This window comes from Marmota flaviventris, chromosome 2, assembly GCF_047511675.1.
Source record: "Marmota flaviventris isolate mMarFla1 chromosome 2, mMarFla1.hap1, whole genome shotgun sequence".
NCBI classification, from domain to species: Eukaryota; Metazoa; Chordata; class Mammalia; order Rodentia; family Sciuridae; genus Marmota; species Marmota flaviventris.
The window spans coordinates 194,137,460-194,159,428 of record NC_092499.1 but is presented as its reverse complement, the minus strand read 5'-3'; the positions used below and the strand labels follow the sequence as shown (position 1 = coordinate 194,159,428).

Sequence of the window (21,969 nt, the reverse complement as noted above, 5' to 3'; positions counted from 1 at the left end):
ATAATCTTAATTTGATAGCAAGATCTCAGTCCTTCTGTGTAGTTTCTTTGTTCCTGTTTTGTTTCACTTTTCTCTCCTCTGTTCCTGATTTATGGCTCTCTTGGTGTGAGGATAATACAAGGATAATGATCTCTAAACTGGAGCCACCAGAAAGCTTATGAAGTGGCCTCCTTCTCACCCTTCTCCATGAATATTTTCCCACTCTGCTTTTTTAAATTGTCACCAAGACACGTCGCAATAATAATACATGCTGGACTGAAATTCTACGTGGCTGAATGTGAGATATTTTTCCTGGAGACCTTGAGCTTTGAGCATTAGTCATTTCTCTCAATGCAAAGCCCGAGGCCTCTCACAAAGACCTTTCTCTCTCAGATGGTGGCTTGCGCTATTTCTTGAGGATTACAGACATGATCATTATGGGTAATGACCTAATAACTTGCTATTCGATGAATGCACATCACTTCTACGGAACTTCCCGGCACATATACCACTGGCTCCTTGTACAAATGATTTTATATTAAAGAACAAACCCCAAACTGGAGGAAGCTCTTTTCTTATGCATGACACTTACAAAGCTGGTTCGTATCTAATGCAAATACCATCTAAAAGCTGTTGGCTTGGAATAAGATTTACGGATAACAAAGAATGCCGAAGCAAACTGATTTCAGCCGCCTGTAGGCTAAGGTTGAAGACCAGGGTGCACGGTGTTTGTAAAGTGCCTGCAACAGTGCTGAGAAGTTGGGAGATAGTCTACAGCCTGGGTTTTCCATACTTTTGGTAGTGGGTACTGCTAACAATCCAGAATAGATACTGGTATGGCTCCCACTTTGTTGATGAGCATGCGGGGCCATTGAGAGTTTCAATTCCCCCATGATCAGGGTAAGTAGTAAGTGACAGACCTTAGTTTGGGTCATGACACCAACGTCCTGGACCATCTCACCTATGCATTACTGATCCCTGAATCAGTGATTTATCTCTTTCTGGCTCTATGTTCCCTGTGTAATATAATCAGGGATCAGTTGTCTAAATAACAGGTAGTTACTTAAGTCTGCTCATGGAGCTGGTGTGCCCTATGTTCCCTAGGAACATAGGCACAGAGAAGCATATTGCTAGACATCTTTCTACTAATTAAAAGTTTTATAATGAACATCAGGCTTCTCAAACCTCCTTGAGCATATGAATGCCCTGAGGATTTTGTTCAGTGATTCCTATTCTGGAGGCTCGGGGCAGCCTGAGATTCTGCATTTCTAACAGGCTCCCACATGATGCTGATGCTGCTGGTCCACATTCTGGGTAGTGAGAATTTATAGTGCATTTGTCTTCCACTTCCTCCTTTATCCTGAGGTGGGGGGAACAACTGGTGAGGTAGGCAGGCTGGGATGGTCAGTACCATGTACCAGATGAGGAAACTGAGGCCAAAGAACTAGTGTGAGCGAATCACGAAAGCATATGAGATCTTCTGCTCTTGAGTTGTCTTGGCCCCCAGCTTAGAGGTTGCAAAGGACAGGCCCCAGACAAGTCTGTTTCATCCTATAGTTGAACCACACAAAACATCTGGCAACCTTAGACCCTGACAGCTTCTTGGGCAGAGTCTGTATTCTTCCAGACTGTAGCACTGTTTAGGCACCCACAGCTCCTGCAGTTCTCTCTTTCTTTAGTTGAGTGTCCACCACTACAGATCTTCATTGGGGAGGGTTGCTTTTCTTCCACCTGGTCTACTTTGTCCATTGCCTTCACCTGACTTCCTATAGGAACATGCGACCTTTTCATGACTTCTGTCTCCCAACCTCAGGTCCAGCTTCTGTCTGTAGCTCATCTCTCTCTGCTCCTTGGCCTTTGGAGCACCACAGGGGCAGAAGTCCCCTTGAAATTCAAACTGTCTTATCTATGGTGGCTGCAGAATAAATATTTATTGATTCAAGGAATAAACAGACAGACCACAAAGAGTTGACCTAGTGTCCACTAACCTGACTTGAACTATCACAGTCCTCTGTTGCTGCCTAGTGGGACGTGGAGAAAGTCACAAAGCACAATTAGAAAATAGCCATATAGGCCTGGGGCTGGGGATCAGTGGCAGAGCGCTTGCCTCGCACATGTGAGGCACTGGCTTCGATCTTTCCCACCACATAAAAATAAACAAATAAAATAAAGGCATTCTGTCCATCTACAAATTCAAAAAAAGAAAATAGCTATGTAGTCTAAAGAGCTGGGACAATGACCCAGGAACGTGCCAATGACAGGACATTAAGAAAAATGAATTTTTTTTCATGCAGGCTCCACCCGGTACACATTCATTACACATGTGGAACATTCCAATGAACTAAACAGTCTTTGGGACTTTTTTTAAGGGACGTGGTTTGTGATGGTCATCTATTTCCATGGGGCACCGACGGTCCCAGGATGCGCCTCCGTTACTGCACCTACTCTATTTCCAACACGCCTTAGACCCAGGATTCTACTTGACATCCAGATAGAGGAGGGACCAGCGTGCCTCTCTCCACCAGTGTGTGTCAGCCACACTTACACTAATGAGTTCTGTATGATGTGGCAGGAACGAAAATCCATAGGCCAAGAATGTGGGGTCGCTGTTGAAAATTTTCCTGACTGGGAATGTGCGTGAACTTCATAGCTTCCACAGACTTCAGAGAGAGTGGGCCTTGGATTTCGGTGCCTGGATTCTCTGTAAATGAAGAAGATGAGAGCTCTGGGGTCAAAGGGTCTCCGCAGCCCTCTGGCCTCCCACTGTCCTGAAACAAAAAGCAGATGGCTCCCTCAGAGGCCCCTGCTCTGGGCCTGGCCACCTTCGAAAAGTAGCTCAGCTTCCTTGAACACTAAATCCTCTGTCTCTGCTCATCCTGCCAACAGGAGTGCCAATTAGTGCCAATAATAATATACATACTAACGACTTATAGACCACAGTCGCCAAAACACTGGAGACCATGACAGGCGGCCTTGCTCTGTATCTTGGCTTAGCACACCTACTGGGTCCATGGCGAGAAGTCCTCCCACCCCCTCATCTGCATCCATCTGCACACTGCAGAATCTCCATGTGGTTTTAAACTGTCATTTAGTGTGGGAGATTGGCGAAAATGATCCTGTCAGCATGGGATATGCAGTTAAATGAGATCTTAGTTGCTCTCTGGCTTATTTTTGAAAATCAGCCTTCTTGAGTTTTAAATTGTTCTTGGGTTCTAAGAGTTCCACCTCTCCTGCCGTTTAAAAACCTGTCAGCGATTTCACTGTGAATACTCAGTTGAGGATTTTCGAGACAACTATGAGAATGTATACCAGCAACAATCTGATGTCAAACATCTGACCACCTGCAAATTATTTTTCACAATTTCATTTAAATCTTTGTGACTAGAAGATTGGGAAACAATAGAAGTGGTCTCTTAAAAAAAAAACACACACAATAATTTTACTTTTTTTTAACATTTAACATAAGATTTTTTTTTTAATTTCAGGGTCATTTCTGAATTTTATCCACATCTATTAGGGTCAAACATTTGCAGCAGTTGGAAAGTGGCATTTCTCTTTTGTTAAACAAAGAATTCTGGGAATGATTGCTTTACTATGTATCACAGAACACTTAATGGATTTTGTTTATTATGGGTAAAATTCGTCCATATTTTCACAGATCCTTCTGTGTGGCTCTTGTTCTTTCATTAAAGTCTGTTCACCTAAAAGCATAATTTCTGATATCTTGCAATATTGGTGCTTATTTACTATCTTCGTATTTAGATGGATAAATCCAAATCTTGTTACCCAGAGAGTGGGACACGAGTCAGTGTTTTGGTTAGTCTGAAAAGATGATTTTATGTGTGTGTTCTTGTTTTGTTATGGAATCAAGTTGATAGGATGATTGTAATTCACACATGATCTCTGTTGGTTGGGTGGGGGGGGGGTCCTTCACTCAACTGAGGTGCCAGTCGCACTGCTAAGGACCAGAGTTTGCAGCTGGAATCATCCTCTTCCGTTGTCTGATCTATTCATTCAAGCATTGAAATCATTTGTAGACAGGATGCGACGGTCTATGCCAGTCGGCGATGTGGGTGCTGGGGAGGATCAAGCTCTTCCTTTGGAAGGATAGATATTTTAATTTCACATTCAGTGGGAGAAGACAACCAATCAATAGACAAACAAATAGGACCACTGGCAAGTACTGTAGGGATTCGTCGTCAGGGTGATATGCTAGAAAGTCACCGAGAGAGGAAATGGGCCAGGGAAAGCCCTGAGACGTGCAGTACAGAGGAAGAACTTTCTGGGTAGACACATTTGCAATTTCAGTGAATCACAGTCAAGAAAAGGGTTGGCAGGTTTGAGAGAAAAGAAAGAGACTATTGTGTCTTAGACATGGAGAGTAGGGTGCGGGTGTGCAGGAGGGCAGCAGGACCAGGCGACCAAACCCGGGGCTCCTGTGGTCCATGCAGAGGATCTGAACTTCATTGCAAGTGCAACAGAAAGACACCGCCAGAGTTGCATCAGAGGAAACTCGTGGCCTGACCCATTCTGAATAGAAGGTTCTGACGGCAAAGTGTAGAAAGACTGTTGTGTCACCCCAGCGGACAGGAGGGCAGCCCCATCTGAGCAGTGGCCATGCAGTAGAAGAGAAATGGTCTCATGAGCCTGTCACTGAGACGGAACTGACAGGTTGTTCATGAATGAGCTGTCCCGGGAAGGGAATGCATGTGGCCAGAGTCAACGTGGTAAAGGATGGAGGTTGGGTTGGAATGGGGGATGTTTGTCACCATGAAGTTTGACCTTCAACCCAATTCAGCAAAAAGGTTCTTCCTGTACCTTGGCATAATTGTGATCGTTTTTTCTTTTGTTAAATAAGAATAAACCTGCCACTCATCCAGTTATACCAAGAGTCACACATGATGCAATCCTATTAAACAAATCATCGATAGAGAGAGAGAGACAGACACTCATTATCCACCAGATTCCCCGTATGCTGGCTGCCTTCCCTCTCTCGCCTCAACTGCCGGTGGCAAACAAAATCACTTAAGTCAAGTGAACAGTTTTAAATGTACAATATTAAAATGTGTTTTTAGAAACTCCTTGGAACCCTCAGCCATTGTTAAAATGCACTCACTTTGACAGATGCTTTGGCACTTTTTTTATGAGGCTTTTCAACGCGTTACCTTATCGGGTGCACGAGATTTAGTCTGTTCTGCAGAGAAAAACAGACAAAAAGGGTCTCTCAGCACGAGTTACTCTTCTGTAAAGGTTATAGTAAACATGTCAATGCCTAATTAAGCAGAAAATTTTATCTGTATTGTGGGGGAGGCGTGTGCTGTCTGCGACTTTTCTTCTGGGGAATCCATTTAGAAGGACAAAGTAGATTGTGAGGTTGAGCTGGTCCGGAAGGCGCAGCTTCCAAATGTCAGCAGAGAGAGAGAGAGAGAGAGAGAGAGAGAGAGCACTTCTTTTCTCCCTGTTTGAAAATGACTGTATTGGCTGAGCAGATTTTGTGTGAGAGTGTGTGTGTGTGTGTGAGTGTGTGCGCGTGCGCGCGTGCACGCCAATGTCTCATCAACACACACAACACGAAACCTGATTTAATTCTCAGCTTCCTAATAAGCATCAGGCACAGAGTAAGGCACAGAAAATACTAGATGAATAAAACCCAGAAACACCCTTAACCAACTGTGCGACAGAAAGCCCTCCTTCCCTCTCCAGAGTCTTCACTTGCTCTGTGCATGTACATATGTGTTGTAATCACACTGCACGTGTGCATGTGTATACATGTGCGTTGTTGTGAACACACTGTGTGTATGTGTGTGTACATGGCTGTTGCTGTGCTCGCACTGCCCCTAAGCAAGGGATCATATATCTCAGCCTGGAACCGCGCTACCTAGTGCCTTCTACTCAGTGTCTGTCGGGAGTAAGATCACCCTTTGCCTTTTCAAAAGTGACCCTATTTTGATTGATGAAATTTGTCTGATTTTTGAAGCCTCTTACTTGGGTTAGTGACTACTTATTATTAATTTTTGTAACATAGATGCTCTCCTGGAACCTAATGGTGTAACTATTTTTGTAAACATGCAGATTATTCCAGAGGAGAGAGGTGTGGAGAGAACAACAAAGATGGCCTGACTCAGTAATTTGCTGGCTTTACACTGCAATTTCCTTGCAAGTAGAGACCACTTATTAATGGTTGTTTGACTAGACCTAGTACGTGTTGTTTCTTTAAATCAATTTATGCAACTAGAGACCAGCAATACCAATATAATGAAAAAATCCACTTGTGGGCTTGCTGAAGAAGCAACGCCACATCGATAGCAATAAAATAATGAACACAACTCCTTAACTCGTGCAGTGAATGCTCACGTCTTGTGTTATGATACCACAACCTTAAAGTCATGGGCTCCTGGGCTGGAATTGCAGCTCAGTGGTAGAGCACTTGCCTAGCATGTGTGAGGCACTGGGTTTGATTCTTAGCATCACATATAAATAAGTAAAAATAAAGGCCCATTGACAACTAAAAAAATTTTTTTAAAAATCATGGGCTCCTGTATCCAGCATTCCCACAGTTCTCCCTCCTGAGGTGGTGATCTTTTATTTTATTTATTTATTTTCATTAGGTTGGTGATACAAAGAGACCACGCCTCCTGGGCAAGACTGTAGATTCTCTCATGCAACAGATTTGGGTTCATGTCGGGACCCTGCAACCTTGGCTGTGTGACTTTGTGTGAATTCCTTAAGTTTCAGTTTCCCCTATCTGTGGAATGAAAATAATAATAGTACTTGTTTCATGTAGCTATTAGGTGAAATGAAAGAATGTACTTGCAGTGATTAGCTTGGTTCCCAGGAGACAGTAATTGCTCAGTTAAAATTCTTCATCTTCAGCAGAAAGCAATAAATAGAAGGGCACTGGGATGGAGGACAGAATAAAGGAGATTTTACTGGTGGGGCTCCTGAAAGTTAGGTCCCAGAATCATGAGATCTTTAAAACATACATTTCCAAGTTACTTCCTCTTTTGAACTGACTGTATATGGCTAAGGTTATACAAATTCAATTCTTTAGGAATATTTACTATATATAGAAAATATTCCTTGCTGTTTAGTAAATGATTTTATACTATTTCAGTGTGCACTTGATAAAGATGTTGATAAATTTTTTTTGTCAACTAACAGTCAAAATCTCGTTTAGCCAGTTAAACAGAAGTTTGACTTTCTTTTCTTCCACGCCTCTTGTTAAGAAGTTAGTGGCTGTGGGCTAAGGTCTTCATAGATGACCTGCTCCCCTCAAGGGCTGCCCTTCTGGGGATGTCGAAGGCTGGGCTGGCTGGTGGAGGTGGCCCCTGGTTCCAGCTGAGCTTGTCTGTTCATGGTGAATTTACTGCTCACAACTATTACCATAGCTGACCTTTTTTTTATGGTTCTGGGTTACTAATAATGTCTTCTAAGTTCTACATATTCTAGTAGCTTATTGTGATTTTTTTAAAAAAAATAGTTATTAACATCTCAAAACCATTGTGCTTTTAAATATTCTTGCTCTTCGTCATTGCCATTAGCCTTTGGAGTTCCTGACTCCAGCTGCCTTAGTCCTCACAAACCCCCTTCTCTTTGAACTCTGTCTGCCATTTCCCAGGACAGACCTTCAATGCAGGACTATCTCTCTTCTAAGCTTGATCCTTGGTGGATGTAAATAACAGCACCTGCTTCTAGGGTGTTTTTCCGAGTAGCCACCTGCCACCAAGAGAGAGATAGAAACTCATATGGAAGATATTGCATTAAGATCATGCAAGCCTTGCAAATCCAAGGCTGAATCTCCTTTTCTTGGGTATATCTTTGGTTGCATTTTATCCACGTGGCTCTGAAAAGCCAGGTGAAGAAAATGAACCCATGGGCATAAATAGTCATGTTCTCCATCTCCATTGATGGATATTTGCCATTAATTCCCTTTGCACCACCCCCATGTCTTCATTTTCCCTCTGCAATTACTGGCCCTAAATCCTTTCCGAGAAGGGAAAGCATGCATCCCCAATAGCATTCTGCATCTACAAATCAACTGTATAATTGGCATCTCATGACGGGTACCCACAAATCACGGTGCATTTGAAATTACAGGAATAAGATCGAGATAGCATTTTAGCCTTGCCTGGAAAGGTCTTCATAAGACTGTTTGAGAATAATAGGATAGTCCCCAAACCTCCCATTCTAGCACTATTTGCCATTATTTAAAAATCATTATATTTGCTGAGCTTACATAATTTTTCAGCTATCAATGGAAGATTTTATTTGCATACTCCATAATCTCCCTTCCTGTCGCGCACCTCTCTGCAAATAAAAATGTTACAACAAAAAGGCTATCAAAAATATATTGGCTGTGCATTCAAATTAGTTCGGAGCACTTAAAAATGGTACATTCAGATGAGTGTTTGCCAATATATCTAAGTGTTTGGGTAACTTTACCACTGAAACACCAAGGTCAAGTCTTAGTTTTCTCACAAGCCAACATCCTTCTCGGTTATGACTTTAATAGGACTTGCATTTCAATCCAGATTTCCTGAAAGTCATGCACGTTAATGAAACTGTCCCATTATAGGAATATTAGAATGATATTCCTTAACACAGAATCATTAACTTGGGATTCTAAGCACTTGGAGAGAATGATAAGTCTTGACACTTTTTTTTAAGGCAGTCCATGGCATAAAAGACACCATTTGGCTTTTCCTGTTTCCATCCCTGGCAGTTCATAAACGTGTGAATGAAATTGCTGCCCAGTTCAGCATGGGAAGCGCTCCGCCTAAGTGGGGACATGGGAATGGAATGTGTCATTTCATCTCTTCTCCTTCTCTTGCAGGCTACGCCCAGGAGGAACAGCTAAAGGAAGAGGAGGAGATTAAAGAGGAAGAGGAGGAGGAGGAGGACAGCGGTTCAGTAGCTCAGCTTCAGGGAAGCAATGACACGGGGACAGACGAGGAGCTAGAAACGGGCCCAGAGCAGAAAGGCTACTTCAGCTGCCAGAACTCTCCTGGAAGTCATTTGTCCAATCAGGACGCAGAGAACGAGTCTCTGCTGAGTGATGCCAGCGACCAGGTGTCAGACATCAAGAGCGTGTGCGGCCGAGATGCCCCGGACAAGAAAGCGAACGCTCACCCCAAGCTTCCAAGCGAGGCACACAATTGCATGGATAAAATGACCGCCGTGTACGCCAACATCCTGTCGGACTCCTACTGGTCCGGCCTGGGCCTCGGCTTCAAGCTCTCCAACAGCGAGAGGCGCAGTTGTGACACCCGCAATGGCAGCAACAAGAGTGATTTTGATTGGCACCAAGACGCTCTGTCCAAAAGCCTGCAGCAAAACTTGCCTTCCAGGTCGGTCTCGAAGCCCAGCCTGTTCAGCTCCGTGCAGCTGTACCGGCAGAGCAGCAAGATGTGCGGGACTGTGTTCACCGGGGCCAGCAGGTTCCGCTGCCGGCAGTGCAGTGCTGCCTACGACACCCTGGTTGAGTTGACTGTGCACATGAATGAGACGGGCCACTATCAAGATGACAACCGCAAAAAGGACAAGCTTAGACCCACGAGCTATTCGAAGCCCCGGAAACGGGCTTTTCAGGATATGGATAAGGAGGATGCTCAAAAGGTTCTGAAATGCATGTTCTGTGGTGACTCCTTCGATTCCCTCCAAGATTTGAGTGTCCATATGATAAAGACAAAACATTACCAAAAAGTGCCTTTGAAGGAGCCAGTGCCAACCATTTCATCAAAAATGGTCACTCCGGCCAAGAAGCGTGTGTTCGATGTCAATCGGCCTTGTTCCCCCGATTCCACCACCGGATCATTTGCAGATTCATTTCCTTCTCAGAAGACCGCCGCCAGCTTGCAGCTGTCCTCCAACAACCGCTATGGCTACCAAAATGGCGCCAGCTACACCTGGCAGTTCGAGGCCTGCAAGTCCCAGATCCTCAAGTGCATGGAGTGTGGGAGCTCCCACGACACCTTGCAGCAGCTCACCACCCACATGATGGTCACAGGCCACTTCCTCAAGGTCACCAGCTCTGCCTCCAAGAAAGGGAAGCAGCTGGTGTTGGACCCACTCGCAGTGGAGAAAATGCAGTCCTTGTCAGAGACCCCAAACAGTGACTCTCTGGCTCCCAAGCCATCGAGCAACTCAGCATCCGACTGTACAGCCTCGACCACCGAGTTAAAGAAAGAGAGCAAAAAAGACAAGCCAGAGGAAGCCAACAAGGGTGAAAAGGTCGTGAAAAGTGAGGACTATGAAGACCCTCTCCAAAAGCCTTTGGACCCCACCATGAAGTACCAGTACCTGAGGGAGGAGGATTTGGAAGACGGCGCCAAGGGCGGAGGGGACATCCTGAAGTCTCTGGAAAATACTGTAACCACAGCGATCCACAAAGCCCAGAATGGCGCCCCCAGCTGGAGCGCGTACCCCAGCATCCACGCGGCCTACCAACTGCCAGAGGGTGCCAAGCCGCCTTTGCCCGTGGGATCCCAGGTACTGCAGATCCGACCTAATCTCGCCAACAAGTTGAGGCCCATCGCTCCAAAATGGAAAGTCATGCCACTGGTGTCTGTGCCCCCAAACCTGGCCCCGTACACTCAAGTCAAAAAGGAGTCAGAAGACAAAGACGAAGTCGTGAAGGAGAGTGGGAAGGAAAGTCCCCAGGAAGAGGCATCGTCCTTCAGCCACAGTGAGAAGGAGCCCTTCCCCAAAAGTGAACCGCCTTCGGAATCCAGAAAGGCGGAGCCGTGTCCCCTGAAGGAGGAGGACAAGCTGATGAAGGAGAGCTGTGAGAAAGAGAAGCCGCAGCCCGTGGAGCCCGTGTCTTCTCTTAGCAATGGATGCGCCCTCGCCAACCACACGCCGGCCCTGCCGTGCATCAACCCACTCAGCGCACTGCAGTCCGTCTTGAACAATCACCTGGGCAAGGCCACCGAGCCCTTGCGCTCACCTTCCTGCTCCAGCCCAAGCTCAAGCACAATTTCTCTGTTCCACAAGTCAAATCTCAGCGTTGTGGACAAGCCGGTTTTGAGCCCTGCCTCCTCCAGACCGGCCAGTGTGTCCAGGCGCTACCTGTTTGAGAACAATGACCAACCCATCGACCTGACCAAGTCCAAAAGCAAGAAGGCCGAGTCCTCGCAAGCACAATCCTGTACGTCCCCACCTCAGAAGCACGCTCTGTCTGACATCGCCGACATGGTCAAAGTCCTCCCCAAAGCCACCACCCCCAAGCCTGCCACCTCCTCAAGGGTCCCTCCTATGAAGCTGGAAATGGATGTCAGGCGCTTCGAGGACGTGTCCAATGAAGTCTCAACTTTGCATAAAAGAAAAGGTCGGCAGTCCAACTGGAACCCCCAGCACCTCCTGATTTTGCAGGCACAGTTCGCCTCGAGCCTCTTCCAGACATCAGAGGGCAAATACCTGCTGTCTGACCTGGGCCCGCAAGAGCGCATGCAGATCTCAAAGTTTACGGGACTCTCCATGACCACCATCAGCCACTGGCTGGCAAACGTCAAGTACCAGCTTAGGAAAACGGGCGGGACGAAGTTTCTGAAAAACATGGACAAAGGACACCCCATCTTCTATTGCAGTGACTGTGCCTCCCAGTTTAGAACCCCTTCCACCTACATCAGTCACTTGGAGTCTCACCTGGGCTTCCAAATGAAGGACATGACCCGCATGGCCGCGGACCAGCAAAGCAAGGTGGAACAGGAGCTCTCTCGGGTGTCGTCGGCTCAGAGGTCTCCGGAAACAATAGCTGGCGAAGAGGATTCAGACTCTAAATTCAAGTGTAAGTTGTGCTGTCGGACATTTGTGAGCAAACATGCAGTAAAACTCCACCTAAGCAAAACGCACAGCAAGTCACCCGAACACCATTCACAGTTTGTAACAGACGTGGATGAAGAATAGCTCTGCAGGTATGGGTTTGCTCCCAGGCCGTGGCAACCTCAGCCTTGAGAGGAGCTGATTAAGGGAGATGGGTCTGCTTAGAGGCAGCCCGTGTCTCCTGAGGCCAAGCAGGACAGTAGCTCGCTGCAGTAGAATTATTTTTATGAAGGACCAGAACATGATAAATAAGTCCTAACCCTTCTCTCAAGTCCTCCAGTTTAGAGTGGGGGGATAGGATAAAAAGGACTTAGAGAGGCCACATCCGCCTATGTTGCTTCTAGGCCTTCATGATATATGATCCCCAAGGCCCAATCTCCCCGGGGCCACCAAGGCTCTCCCTCCTTATAATGAATAAGTGCTAACTTTTCACGGGTCCATTCTACGCCCCCCCACCCCACCTTTCCAGAGCAATGCTAATGACTGACAAAATGGTCAAAAGATGAGCAATCAGGATGGGGGACTGCTAGGGGCAGTCACTACACAGAGATTTCTTAATCAGCTCATGAATAGCTTAAAGTTGTCTTTATTATTGTTACTTGTAATAATGCTTTTTGCAGCTTGCTTTTAGCAATTGCTACCCTTCACCTCCTTCCCTTGTCTATTTCCTACATTAATTTTCCTATGAAAGAGCATGTGCCCTTAAGGAGATGGTAGAAAAATACTCTTCTCTGCGGAGAATTGAGAGGAAATGAGAGGAGGCCTATTTTCCTCTCTCATCTCTTGGTTTTCTTGAGGGTAAACTATCATCAGAGTCCACCTTTAACAGAGAAAGATGGAATGTATGCCCTTGAGATTTTATTTTACATAAAGAAATAAATGGCTCTCTGCCCACTTCCAGTCAATGCGCACGGGGTCCCACAGCTTAAGGTAATTTGCATCAAGTATCATACAAGTTCATGCCTTGAGTAGTCACTGGATACTCAAACTACTTATGTCACCTCAGAAGAGAGGACAGAGACAAAGGTCAAATGCCTTGGCTGATAAGTCGAACCAGCCATTTTCAAGCGTTAAGCATAAGCAAGGCTGGGTCATAGCAAATTGCTGCCATCTCCTTTTTTGCATTACCTCTACTTCCTTTTCTATCCCCTTCAGCACGACACCCCCCACATGCTAAGGACCCTCACACATAATCAGACAGTCCTCCACTGGGGCCACATCCAACATAAGGACTCAACAGGAACTCAAACTTCTATGTCTACCAGTCCAGTTTAGGTCATGCTAGATTACAAATTTGCTCTTAATTAATTCACAATAAGGTATGGAAAGATAATAATAACATATGAGTTCTGGCCACCCCCTGTTGTCAGAGCATTTGTTTGGAAACAGGAGATTTTCAGATCAAGCTCCAAGGGTTTGGACACTATATCATTTCCAGGAAGAGAGGCATATTTGTATGGCATGGCTCTGGCCTCACCCCACGCAGGTAGGAAGATTTTCCTAGCATGAGGATGGCCCAGATGATATGAAAGGCTAACATATCTGATGCAGGACTCTTCCCTCAATGAGAAGATCTGAGCTTCTGATTGGGGCCTATATGAAGACCATCTTTTTTGTTTGCATGTTTTTATCATAATAATTAAATGTTATTGGCAGATTCACATTTTGGTTTCCAGCATGATTTTTTCAGCTCATCCTATTGAATGAAAACCTAAATGCATCTATTGAATCCACAGGTGGGCCCAGGGCTCTGCAACATCCTATTTATTTGCTATATAACATATTACATTTTATGTAACTTGCTATTATGCTTTTCTGGTCCTTTAAAAAAAAAAAGGTGGACATACACAGAATACCTAGAGAAAAGAAAGATATTTCAAAGCCAATTGCGGTGGGTCCAAACCAAGAGGACAAATAGGTGATGTTTATTTTGTGCTATAATAAAGACCAATTTTCCACCTGTTAGGTTTGTAATCATTTTTTAAACTGCGGTATGTAAATAGGGAGAAGGGAGAAAAAGAAAGCTCTCATCCATCCTCATTCAAAATCTGAAAAGTACAATATCTGCTCTAGAGAAGTAAGAGTAAACCAATAATTTGGGAAAACATACACAAAAGGTACTTGCAAATCTGTTAAATACGTAGATAAGATAGCTACTTTCACCTCTCTCGGCATTCGTACAGAATAAACGTCTCTAATGTGGACCTTCAAAGCACCATGTTAAAGTATAATCATTCCAATCCAAAGCCCCATCCTTAAGTAACCACCATTGTGATGTGAATCCGAGAGGATTGCAGAGGAACAGGTTGGACTCTTTGGGACTCATTTAAAGCGGTGCGAGTCTGTTTGTGGTGCCATGTGTGTAGAAAGACAGCGCTGGTACTGGGTGTGTTTGTGTCAATAGGAAAAACATCCCACTCTGCCTGAACGATTCCTGAGCTGTGTGGAGGTGGGGTCTCTGTGCTTTGCTCACCTGGGGAAGAATGCCTCGACCCTCAGGGTCCTCTTTTAGAATGACCTCTATGCCACACCTTGCCCACAGCTTAGAATTATGCATATTATGTTTTTAAATGGTCACGAAATGAAATGATAGCCCTGCTATCTGGATCTCTAATCTCAAGTCGGTTTGAGTGAGAGCACAAATGGTTGACAGTGATGTGATGTTTTAGAAGCATGTAGAGACGTTTGGGGAAATTTGGGAGCATTAACATATCTTTGTTTTCTGAAAGATATAAATTTTGACCTGAATTTTTCTTTCCTTTCTTGGACATATCTTAAATCCTGCAGAATGTTCTGCCAAATATTAAATTCAAATGTTCATTAAAAATTCATTAGAAAATATTAAATGTGCATCCCTATTTGAGGACATAAGTAATCTACAACTACTTCAATATGTATTTGTATACATCTTTACAAGCCACATGCTCTCAAAGAATAGAAATTAAACAGAGAGTAAATCATTGAGACTAAAATGCATAAGGATTTGAAATTATAGTCATTACCATGTAGTACAGCGTACAAGTTTAACAGCACACCTAACCTGGAAATGGTTGGCAGAAATGTATTCTAGTCCAATAAGCTGCCACCTCTATTACAGACAGCTTGATGGAAATACATGTTCAGGGCCAAAAGCACATAAGGTTGCCAGATAAAATACAGGAGGGACATCCAGTTAAATCTTCATTCCAGATAAATGACAAATGTATTTTTAGTATAAGGAAGTCTCAAATAATGCATGGTCCATACTTATATTTCAAAAAGCATCCATTAGAAGGGGAGGTACTGAGGAATGAAATTGACCAAATTATATTGTTATATTGTGTGCGTGTACAAATATGTAACAACTAATTCCACTATTATGTATAATTATAATGCACCAATAAAACATGAAAAAAATCATTTATTGTTTATCTGAGACTCAATTTTAACTGAGCATCCTGTATTTTTATTTGCTAAATCTGGCAACCCTTACAAACGCTTAGATTATGGCAGCCTAGCAAGAGCCGAACAGGCTGGACTAATTAACATCTGTAAGAGAGATCAACCGTGTCTATATTCATTAAATAAGCACTCTTCACTCCCTCCATCCCTCCCTCCCTCCTTCCTTCCTTTTTTCCTTTCCTTTCTCCCTCCCACTTCCTTCTTTCCTTCCTTCCTTCCTCCACTCCCTCCCTTCATCCCTCAACAAGTAGCCATCGTACTTTACTATGCACCAGATTCTATTTAGCAATAAAAACATAATAGTGAACCAGCAATCTTGCCATCCTAATAGCAAACTGTGCCAGGGCTTGCGGCAAACACTTACGAAACATTATTTCACATGATTCTCACAAGCAACCCTATAGAGTAGAGGTTGATTCAAACACATATGGAGAAAGAAAGGGGAGCAGATAGATTCTGCACACATTTCTCAAAGTCCCACAGTATCTGAGCCTCACTCATTCCGATCTAGAAGGCTATCTTCCACAAAGTAAACTAACTACCAGGGTGAGAGACCACCTGGTCCTGGCAGACAGACAGCTCAGGGCAGGAGCTGAGAGGGCACACAGGAGGGACCTCTGCCCATCCCAGGGAAGCCGGCATGAAAGTGGTGGTTTCAGAGCATCCTTTGGGAAGCATGCTGACTAGGAAGACCACCCAACCTGACTTCAACTCATCCAATTCAAGCCTTGCCCAGTTCAGCATCTATAAGATGTGGGCATAACACCCCTGTCCTAGGAAGGCTGGGAGAATCTAATAGATGCATGTACTTATTTTCCAAAGAGTCTGTTACATAGTAGTTTCACACATAAAAAAAAAAAAAATCTACATGGGGTCTCCACAGGCCTTACCATGTTCCAAAGCCTTACCTGAAGTGTGCAGAATTTGAAGCCTTCTCAGGCTGAACCAATTAACACCTAAGGAGGTGCCCCCTTGAATGCTTCAAGCTGCTGTCTGACTAAGAGAACATGATAGCAAAAGTACCATGCATTGGCCTCTTGCTGGAAGCCAGGCATGACTGTGCATAGCACCCTAGTTTTGCAGAGAGGTAACCTGAAGCTCAAAGAGTTTCACAATTTGTGCAGGAACTTTGATACAGTAAGCACAGAGGTAGGATTAGAGCCCATGCCTAGCCAATGCTCATCAACTTTCTCCTGCCTCTTGGGTTCCTCCTCCTCTGAGGGTTCCAGGTGCTACCCAGGCCAGATGAACCCCCAGCACTCAGAGAATAAGGCTGGAGAAGGTGGACAAGAGTTGGAGAATCTGGACCGAGCTGAGGCTCCAGATGTGAGTCTGAGGCAGCCATGCCTCACTTAATGACAGAGACGTTCCGAGAAATGCATCTTTATGCGATTTCACCACGTGTGACATCGCACAGTGAACAAGCTAAGACAGCAATGACGTCATTAGGCGATACAGTCTCGTGGAACCACCGTGGTGTATGGCGTCCAAAAGTCAGTTATGTGGCACTGACTGTATTGCAACCCAGGACCCTGGGGCTGGCCCGCAGGGTGAAGCAGAGAACCCCTGTTCTTTTTATTTTAATTCCCTTGCTCGGTCAGGTCATTACGCATTCACCACGGTAATGTCTAACCAAGACGCGACCCAAATCTCCCTGAAAATATATAGGGCATTCTGGCTCTCTTAGAAATTCATTTTGGGGAAACAAAATGAGAATCAGGAAGAGAGGGTCAAGTCGGAGAGGCTGGCAGCATTTCTCAAAGCAGCAAGAAAGAAACGCAGGGTCTTCCCTGATGTTTGCATGGTATCTGAGCATCTGGCTTCACTCTGCTCACGTCAACGCGGCTCGTTCCCACCGCGCTTTCCCCTCATTTGGACTTCCGAATGCTCGCGCCTGACGTGTATAATTTGGTGCTTTAATATAGAGTAACATTATTTTTCATTTACTCCCGTCTGCCATCAGTATCATCTTTTCATTTAACCAGATGCAATTCTTTTTTCTTTCGCTAAATTGAAAATCCATGAGCGACAGGGAGTGCAATGTTTTAATTAGCTCATATTTTTTATATGGATTTATGTCTTTAAAATACATTTGTGTAATTCTTCAGCTAAATTAAAAACGTCTTTCTGCGAAAGTGAGGAGGAGAAAATAAAGAGCTAAATTGTGTCATTAGCTTAGGTAGGTGCGGATGGAGGACGGGGTCTAGCGGAGGGATACAGGACGGCCGCGGCCACTCCCCCACGCTGATTTTGAACTTGCCCTTGGTTTAAAGAAGTCTTTCTCTAAAAACAAAAAAGGCTTCTCGGAAAATGGCTTGGGGAGGAATTTTTCCAAGGCCCCTAGTAAGTAAACAAGCAGTTACCTTCAATGAGCTAATTTGAAACCGAACCTTCCGCCAAACAGAACAGAAAAATAGGAGTCATAATGATAAACAGTTTTCCCCTGCATTTCTCTCTTTGTCTATTTTTTTTTTTAACTATCAAGTTTAAAGCTTTCCACGATGCTTTTTTTCTACTTTATAGGAGACAAGTGACATTCCGTGGTAAATGGGAGAAAAAGCCATGCAGAACTGAAATCTCTCTAATGCATTGACACTAACTTGCCCTCTATTGTTGGAAATGAGCGAGCGCTCATGAGTGTTCATCAAACGGCTCCTAATGCAGTTAAAGCATTCAGCTATAATTTCTCCTTGCATTTATAATTACTGTCATAGACTGCACACCTCGGTGAGCAGATTAAAGCTATAAACTATTTAGCTGCGGCTCTCCGACGAGGAACTTGATTTGTCTGGCAGGAGTTATTTGTTAGGGAGCTTGACACTTCACATAAAAATGACTCAACTTGATGAAGAACAATGCAGTTTTAGCAATGCGGGGATTTTAAATCAGTCAGGACGCCACGCCCTGCAAGAATCGCAGGGCAGTTTGTTAAATGATATGTAGGCCACGGAGATAAGAGGATGTGTTAAGGGGACCAAAATAGAAGAGGATTGGGTGCAGCTGCTTCTCCTCCGGAAGATCGGGAGTTTGTTGAAAATCAGCGTGTGTCATGTTCTCCTATTAAATCCAGTGTCAATGTTGCATGAGGCTCATCTGGCAGGGCAGAGGGAGGCCAGCAGCCCCGGAGCCTGTCACGTTTGGGGTTTTGAGCACTCTGTGAGGCTGTTGGGAACCTTTGCCTCCCAAAGCCCAGGACACCTGCGTCATGTGGGAAGTGGGGTTTGGGTTTGTTCTTATTTTTCCTGGACTCTTCTTGTATTTCTTTGTCTGTTTGCAGGAGGCACGTGATGTACATAGGCACAGAGTGTTTCCTTTGTGCTGATTCTATACCTTTTAACTGGGAAACCAAACAAAAATAGCTATTTCCCAGCTCAGATTCTTCTAGTTGTTGCACCTGATGACCAGGAGCTGGCTCTCCCAGGTATCATTAGCAACTTTTGTTTGATACGGAATCATCGTTCAGCCTCCCGCACCTCACAGTCATACACAAACAAATGCACTTTAAGACTAGAGTTCAGGATCAAGGCTGCAGATTTATCAGCAACAGCAATGGGTGCAGGTGCCTAAATATTAGGGGTCACAAATACTAGCATTCCAAGGACTGAGAAGTAATGGGGACTCCAGCAGGCAGGGCAGGGGCTGTGACGCATTAGAGCAGGGAGCCCCTGGGTAGCTCCACAGTTACCCAGACACCTGGGAAATCCCAATCTCTGTGGGAAAGCTCCCAGTATTTAGATGGAGAGAGTTTTCCTGGTATGTTTTGGTTTGGTTTTGGTTTTGGTTTAGTTGTTGCTCTTTTGAACCATCTTCAAGCTAACCAAAGTAGGTCTGAGACCAGACTTAACTCTAAGCTACCAACTTGCAGCCTCTGAATCAGATGGCAAGCCAAACATTGAAACCAGCCTGTTTCCTGGTGTTCTTTGTCGCCCTCTTCCTTCAGGTAACCCCCCAACTGGTGCTAGGACCTTGATTCTTATGTTCAGTGCCCCTGTCCCCGACTCTAGAGGAAGTGACACCTCCCTCTTGTGATTTAATCTGGTAGCTTCTACATTGAGTAGGAGAGCAGCTGAGCTCTTGGTAGGTAGATGACCAGTCACATAGGTTTGCCAGAAATAGGGAAGGGATAACTTGGGGGATATAGGACAAAGACCAGGAAAGTTCGGAGACACTGTGGCCATGCTGCTGTCCTGACATGCCCTGGTTCCTCCTCGGAGGGTGGACATCTTTCTCCTTTTATGGATACTTCCCTCCCTTGCTGAGCACTTCCTGTGTGTGCATGCTGTTCAGGCAATGGGGATGTGGCCACCATCAGGACAGGCACACCCCAAGTCACTCAGCTGGTGGGGCTATGTGTGTTAATCCTGATGATCTTCAGTCAATGCCAGTGTTTCCCAGCGCATTTGGGTCTAAAATTTTCTCTGAATCCTCCCAACAATTCTGCAAGGTAGATATCATTCCCATTTTAGAAGTGAGAAAACTGAGATTCAGAGAAGGTGCTTCAGGTGCCCAAGACCCACAGCAGCAGGTGGCCTAGCTGCAACTCAGGCCATACCACAGGTCTGAGCTCCAGGCTCCTCACACAACCACTGCAGACCCTGGCTTTGGTGTGTTTTGAGCAGTCAGTGTTTCCAAGCATACGCATAAAGTCTTAACAAATCGCTTTTTTAATACATGTAGCAATGCCCCAGTTGTAGCTATTTACCATGTTCCTGCATGCCTAAAACCCTGGCCCGAAAGCTTGGAGCCCAAAAAGAGCAAGCAGGCACATCCCCCTGCTTCTGAGGTTGCACCAACTTTAGCCCACATACACTCCTGCAGGAGATCCCGTGTTCTTACTGGTGACCACAGGACCATGGCATAAGATCCTGTTCAGTGAAGGGAGCTCTCCAGTGATTCACCACAGCTTGCCGATTTTCATACAGAGGCTACCCCACATTCACCCACGCACTGTGGGCTGAGCACTTCCCGTGTGTGCATGCTGTTCAGGCAATGGGGATGTGGCAGCCATCAGGACAGGAACACCCCAGGCGCCCTTGGGGAGACAAGCAAACCTTGTCACACTGAAGAGATGGAAATGAGCTTGCGGTTTCCAGGGGGCTCAGGTCCTGCCTGTGGTTTAAATGTTCCCTACAAAACTCAGGTTGAAATTGCACAGCCCTGGGGCAGGGCTAAGAGATGGGGCTTCGAGAGGTGATTGGGATCAATGCGACGTCACGGAACTGATTCAGTTATCACAGAGGTGGGTCAGTCTTCGCAGGGATGGGTTTCTGATGAGAAGCGTGAGTTTGGTGGACTGTCCCCTCCCTGGTGTGCCACGTGGTACACTACCAGGGTCCCTCCATTTAGCACTTTCCAGCCTCTAGAACCATGAGCCGAACGCACTTGGATTCTTCATAATTTAGTCAGTGTGGGTGTTCTATTATAGCAGCTAAACATGGACGAGGACGCTAGTCTCTGTGTCAGACAGCCCAAGCAGTACCTGCGAGTTGGGTTCCCCAAGAGGAAGCAAGAGCAACACCAAGACCCTGAAGGCGAGAGCCGGCCCAGTGGATCGGAAGATGTGCCAGGCAACAGTCAGCTGGGTGGGGTGTGTCAGGTGACCAGAGGTCTCCACTGGGCGAGCAAGGGCAAAGCACTGAGAATGACAGCTGAAGAAAGCATCCAAGGAGTTCAAGGACTATGGGCTGAGCTGGGGAAGATGGGGAAAAATAAGGCCCAGAGAGGGTAAGTGAGTTACCCTGGGCCACACAGTTAACAGACTTCACATGTCTGAAGAAAAGGAGAACCTTAACTGGGCACAATTGGGAAGTTGGCCCAAGAGAAGGAACACGTTGTCACACCATACGGGAGGTGCAGGAAGGGTCTCCGTGGCAGTGAGTTGAGCAGGCACCTGGAGCGCAGGACAAGCTGGCCACAAGACAGGGTTCAGGCAAGGAGGCAGGAGGTCTGGGTTGCAGCAGATACACAGGCCCCACAGGGAGCAGCCAGGCCCCGGGGAAGCTGCTCTTCCCTCCCTGCTGTGTAATCGGTGCCATGCGGTGAAGGGCACCTCCCGGCTCCTCTGGAAGCGCAGCCCTTACTTGTGCCTCTGGGGCTGCTCCGTGGGAGGGCTCAGCTTTGGCCCACCCATGGTTTTTGGTCACTTCCTGCTGGCGTTTTTGAGAGGGAGAGGGAGGTCTCACATACACACAAGAGAGTGATTCCATACCTCCTGACCGTCCCACACAGCCACAAAGACCCGAAGGCCTCGGGTCCAAGAGACACAGAGAGCCATCGGGGAGGACTGGCCCCCTGCCTGACCTTCTGCCCTTCTCTCACATGTCTTCAAGGCTATGGGGCTGTAACCGTGAGTGAGCTCCTGGCCCTTGGGGACCTTGGACCTGGACTTAGATCAGGCTCAGGAAGGTGTTTGGTGATGGTCCCACTGACCGTCCGCAGTGGGTTAGGGTCCTGCCGATTCTCTTTGTTGCACTGAACGAGAGCAGGGGGGGACACAGGGAGTCAAGGCAGCTTCCAGAGCAGGTGCATCTATCCCAAGACATGAAAGAAGAGGAGAAGGAAGTCAGGAGAAGAGACACCAGAGAGAGAAAAGAAATGGAAGGAGAGCAAGAGCAAAGGAAGATTCTGGAAGCTAAAAGAGTTCTATTTGTATGCTTGGTCCCACCCCCAAAACTGTTTCCCGTTCTCTCTGATTAAGCATAATAACTGCAGACTCAAGTTCCCAGGAGC

The 21,969-nt window shown here is 45.8% G+C and overlaps 1 protein-coding gene across 1 annotated transcript in view; it reads left to right on the top strand.

Annotated features, from left to right (window-relative positions):
* Tshz2 (teashirt zinc finger homeobox 2) overlaps window positions 1-13,460 on the top strand; it is a 246,627-nt gene extending 233,167 nt beyond the window's left edge. Inside the window, exon 2 of the mRNA XM_027946440.2 lies at window positions 8,813-13,460. Within this exon, the coding sequence (XP_027802241.1) occupies window positions 8,813-11,883 (3,071 nt within the window). The 3' untranslated portion in view covers window positions 11,884-13,460. The remainder of the gene's footprint in view (window positions 1-8,812) is intronic.
* Window positions 13,461-21,969: the final 8,509 nt, after the last annotated feature.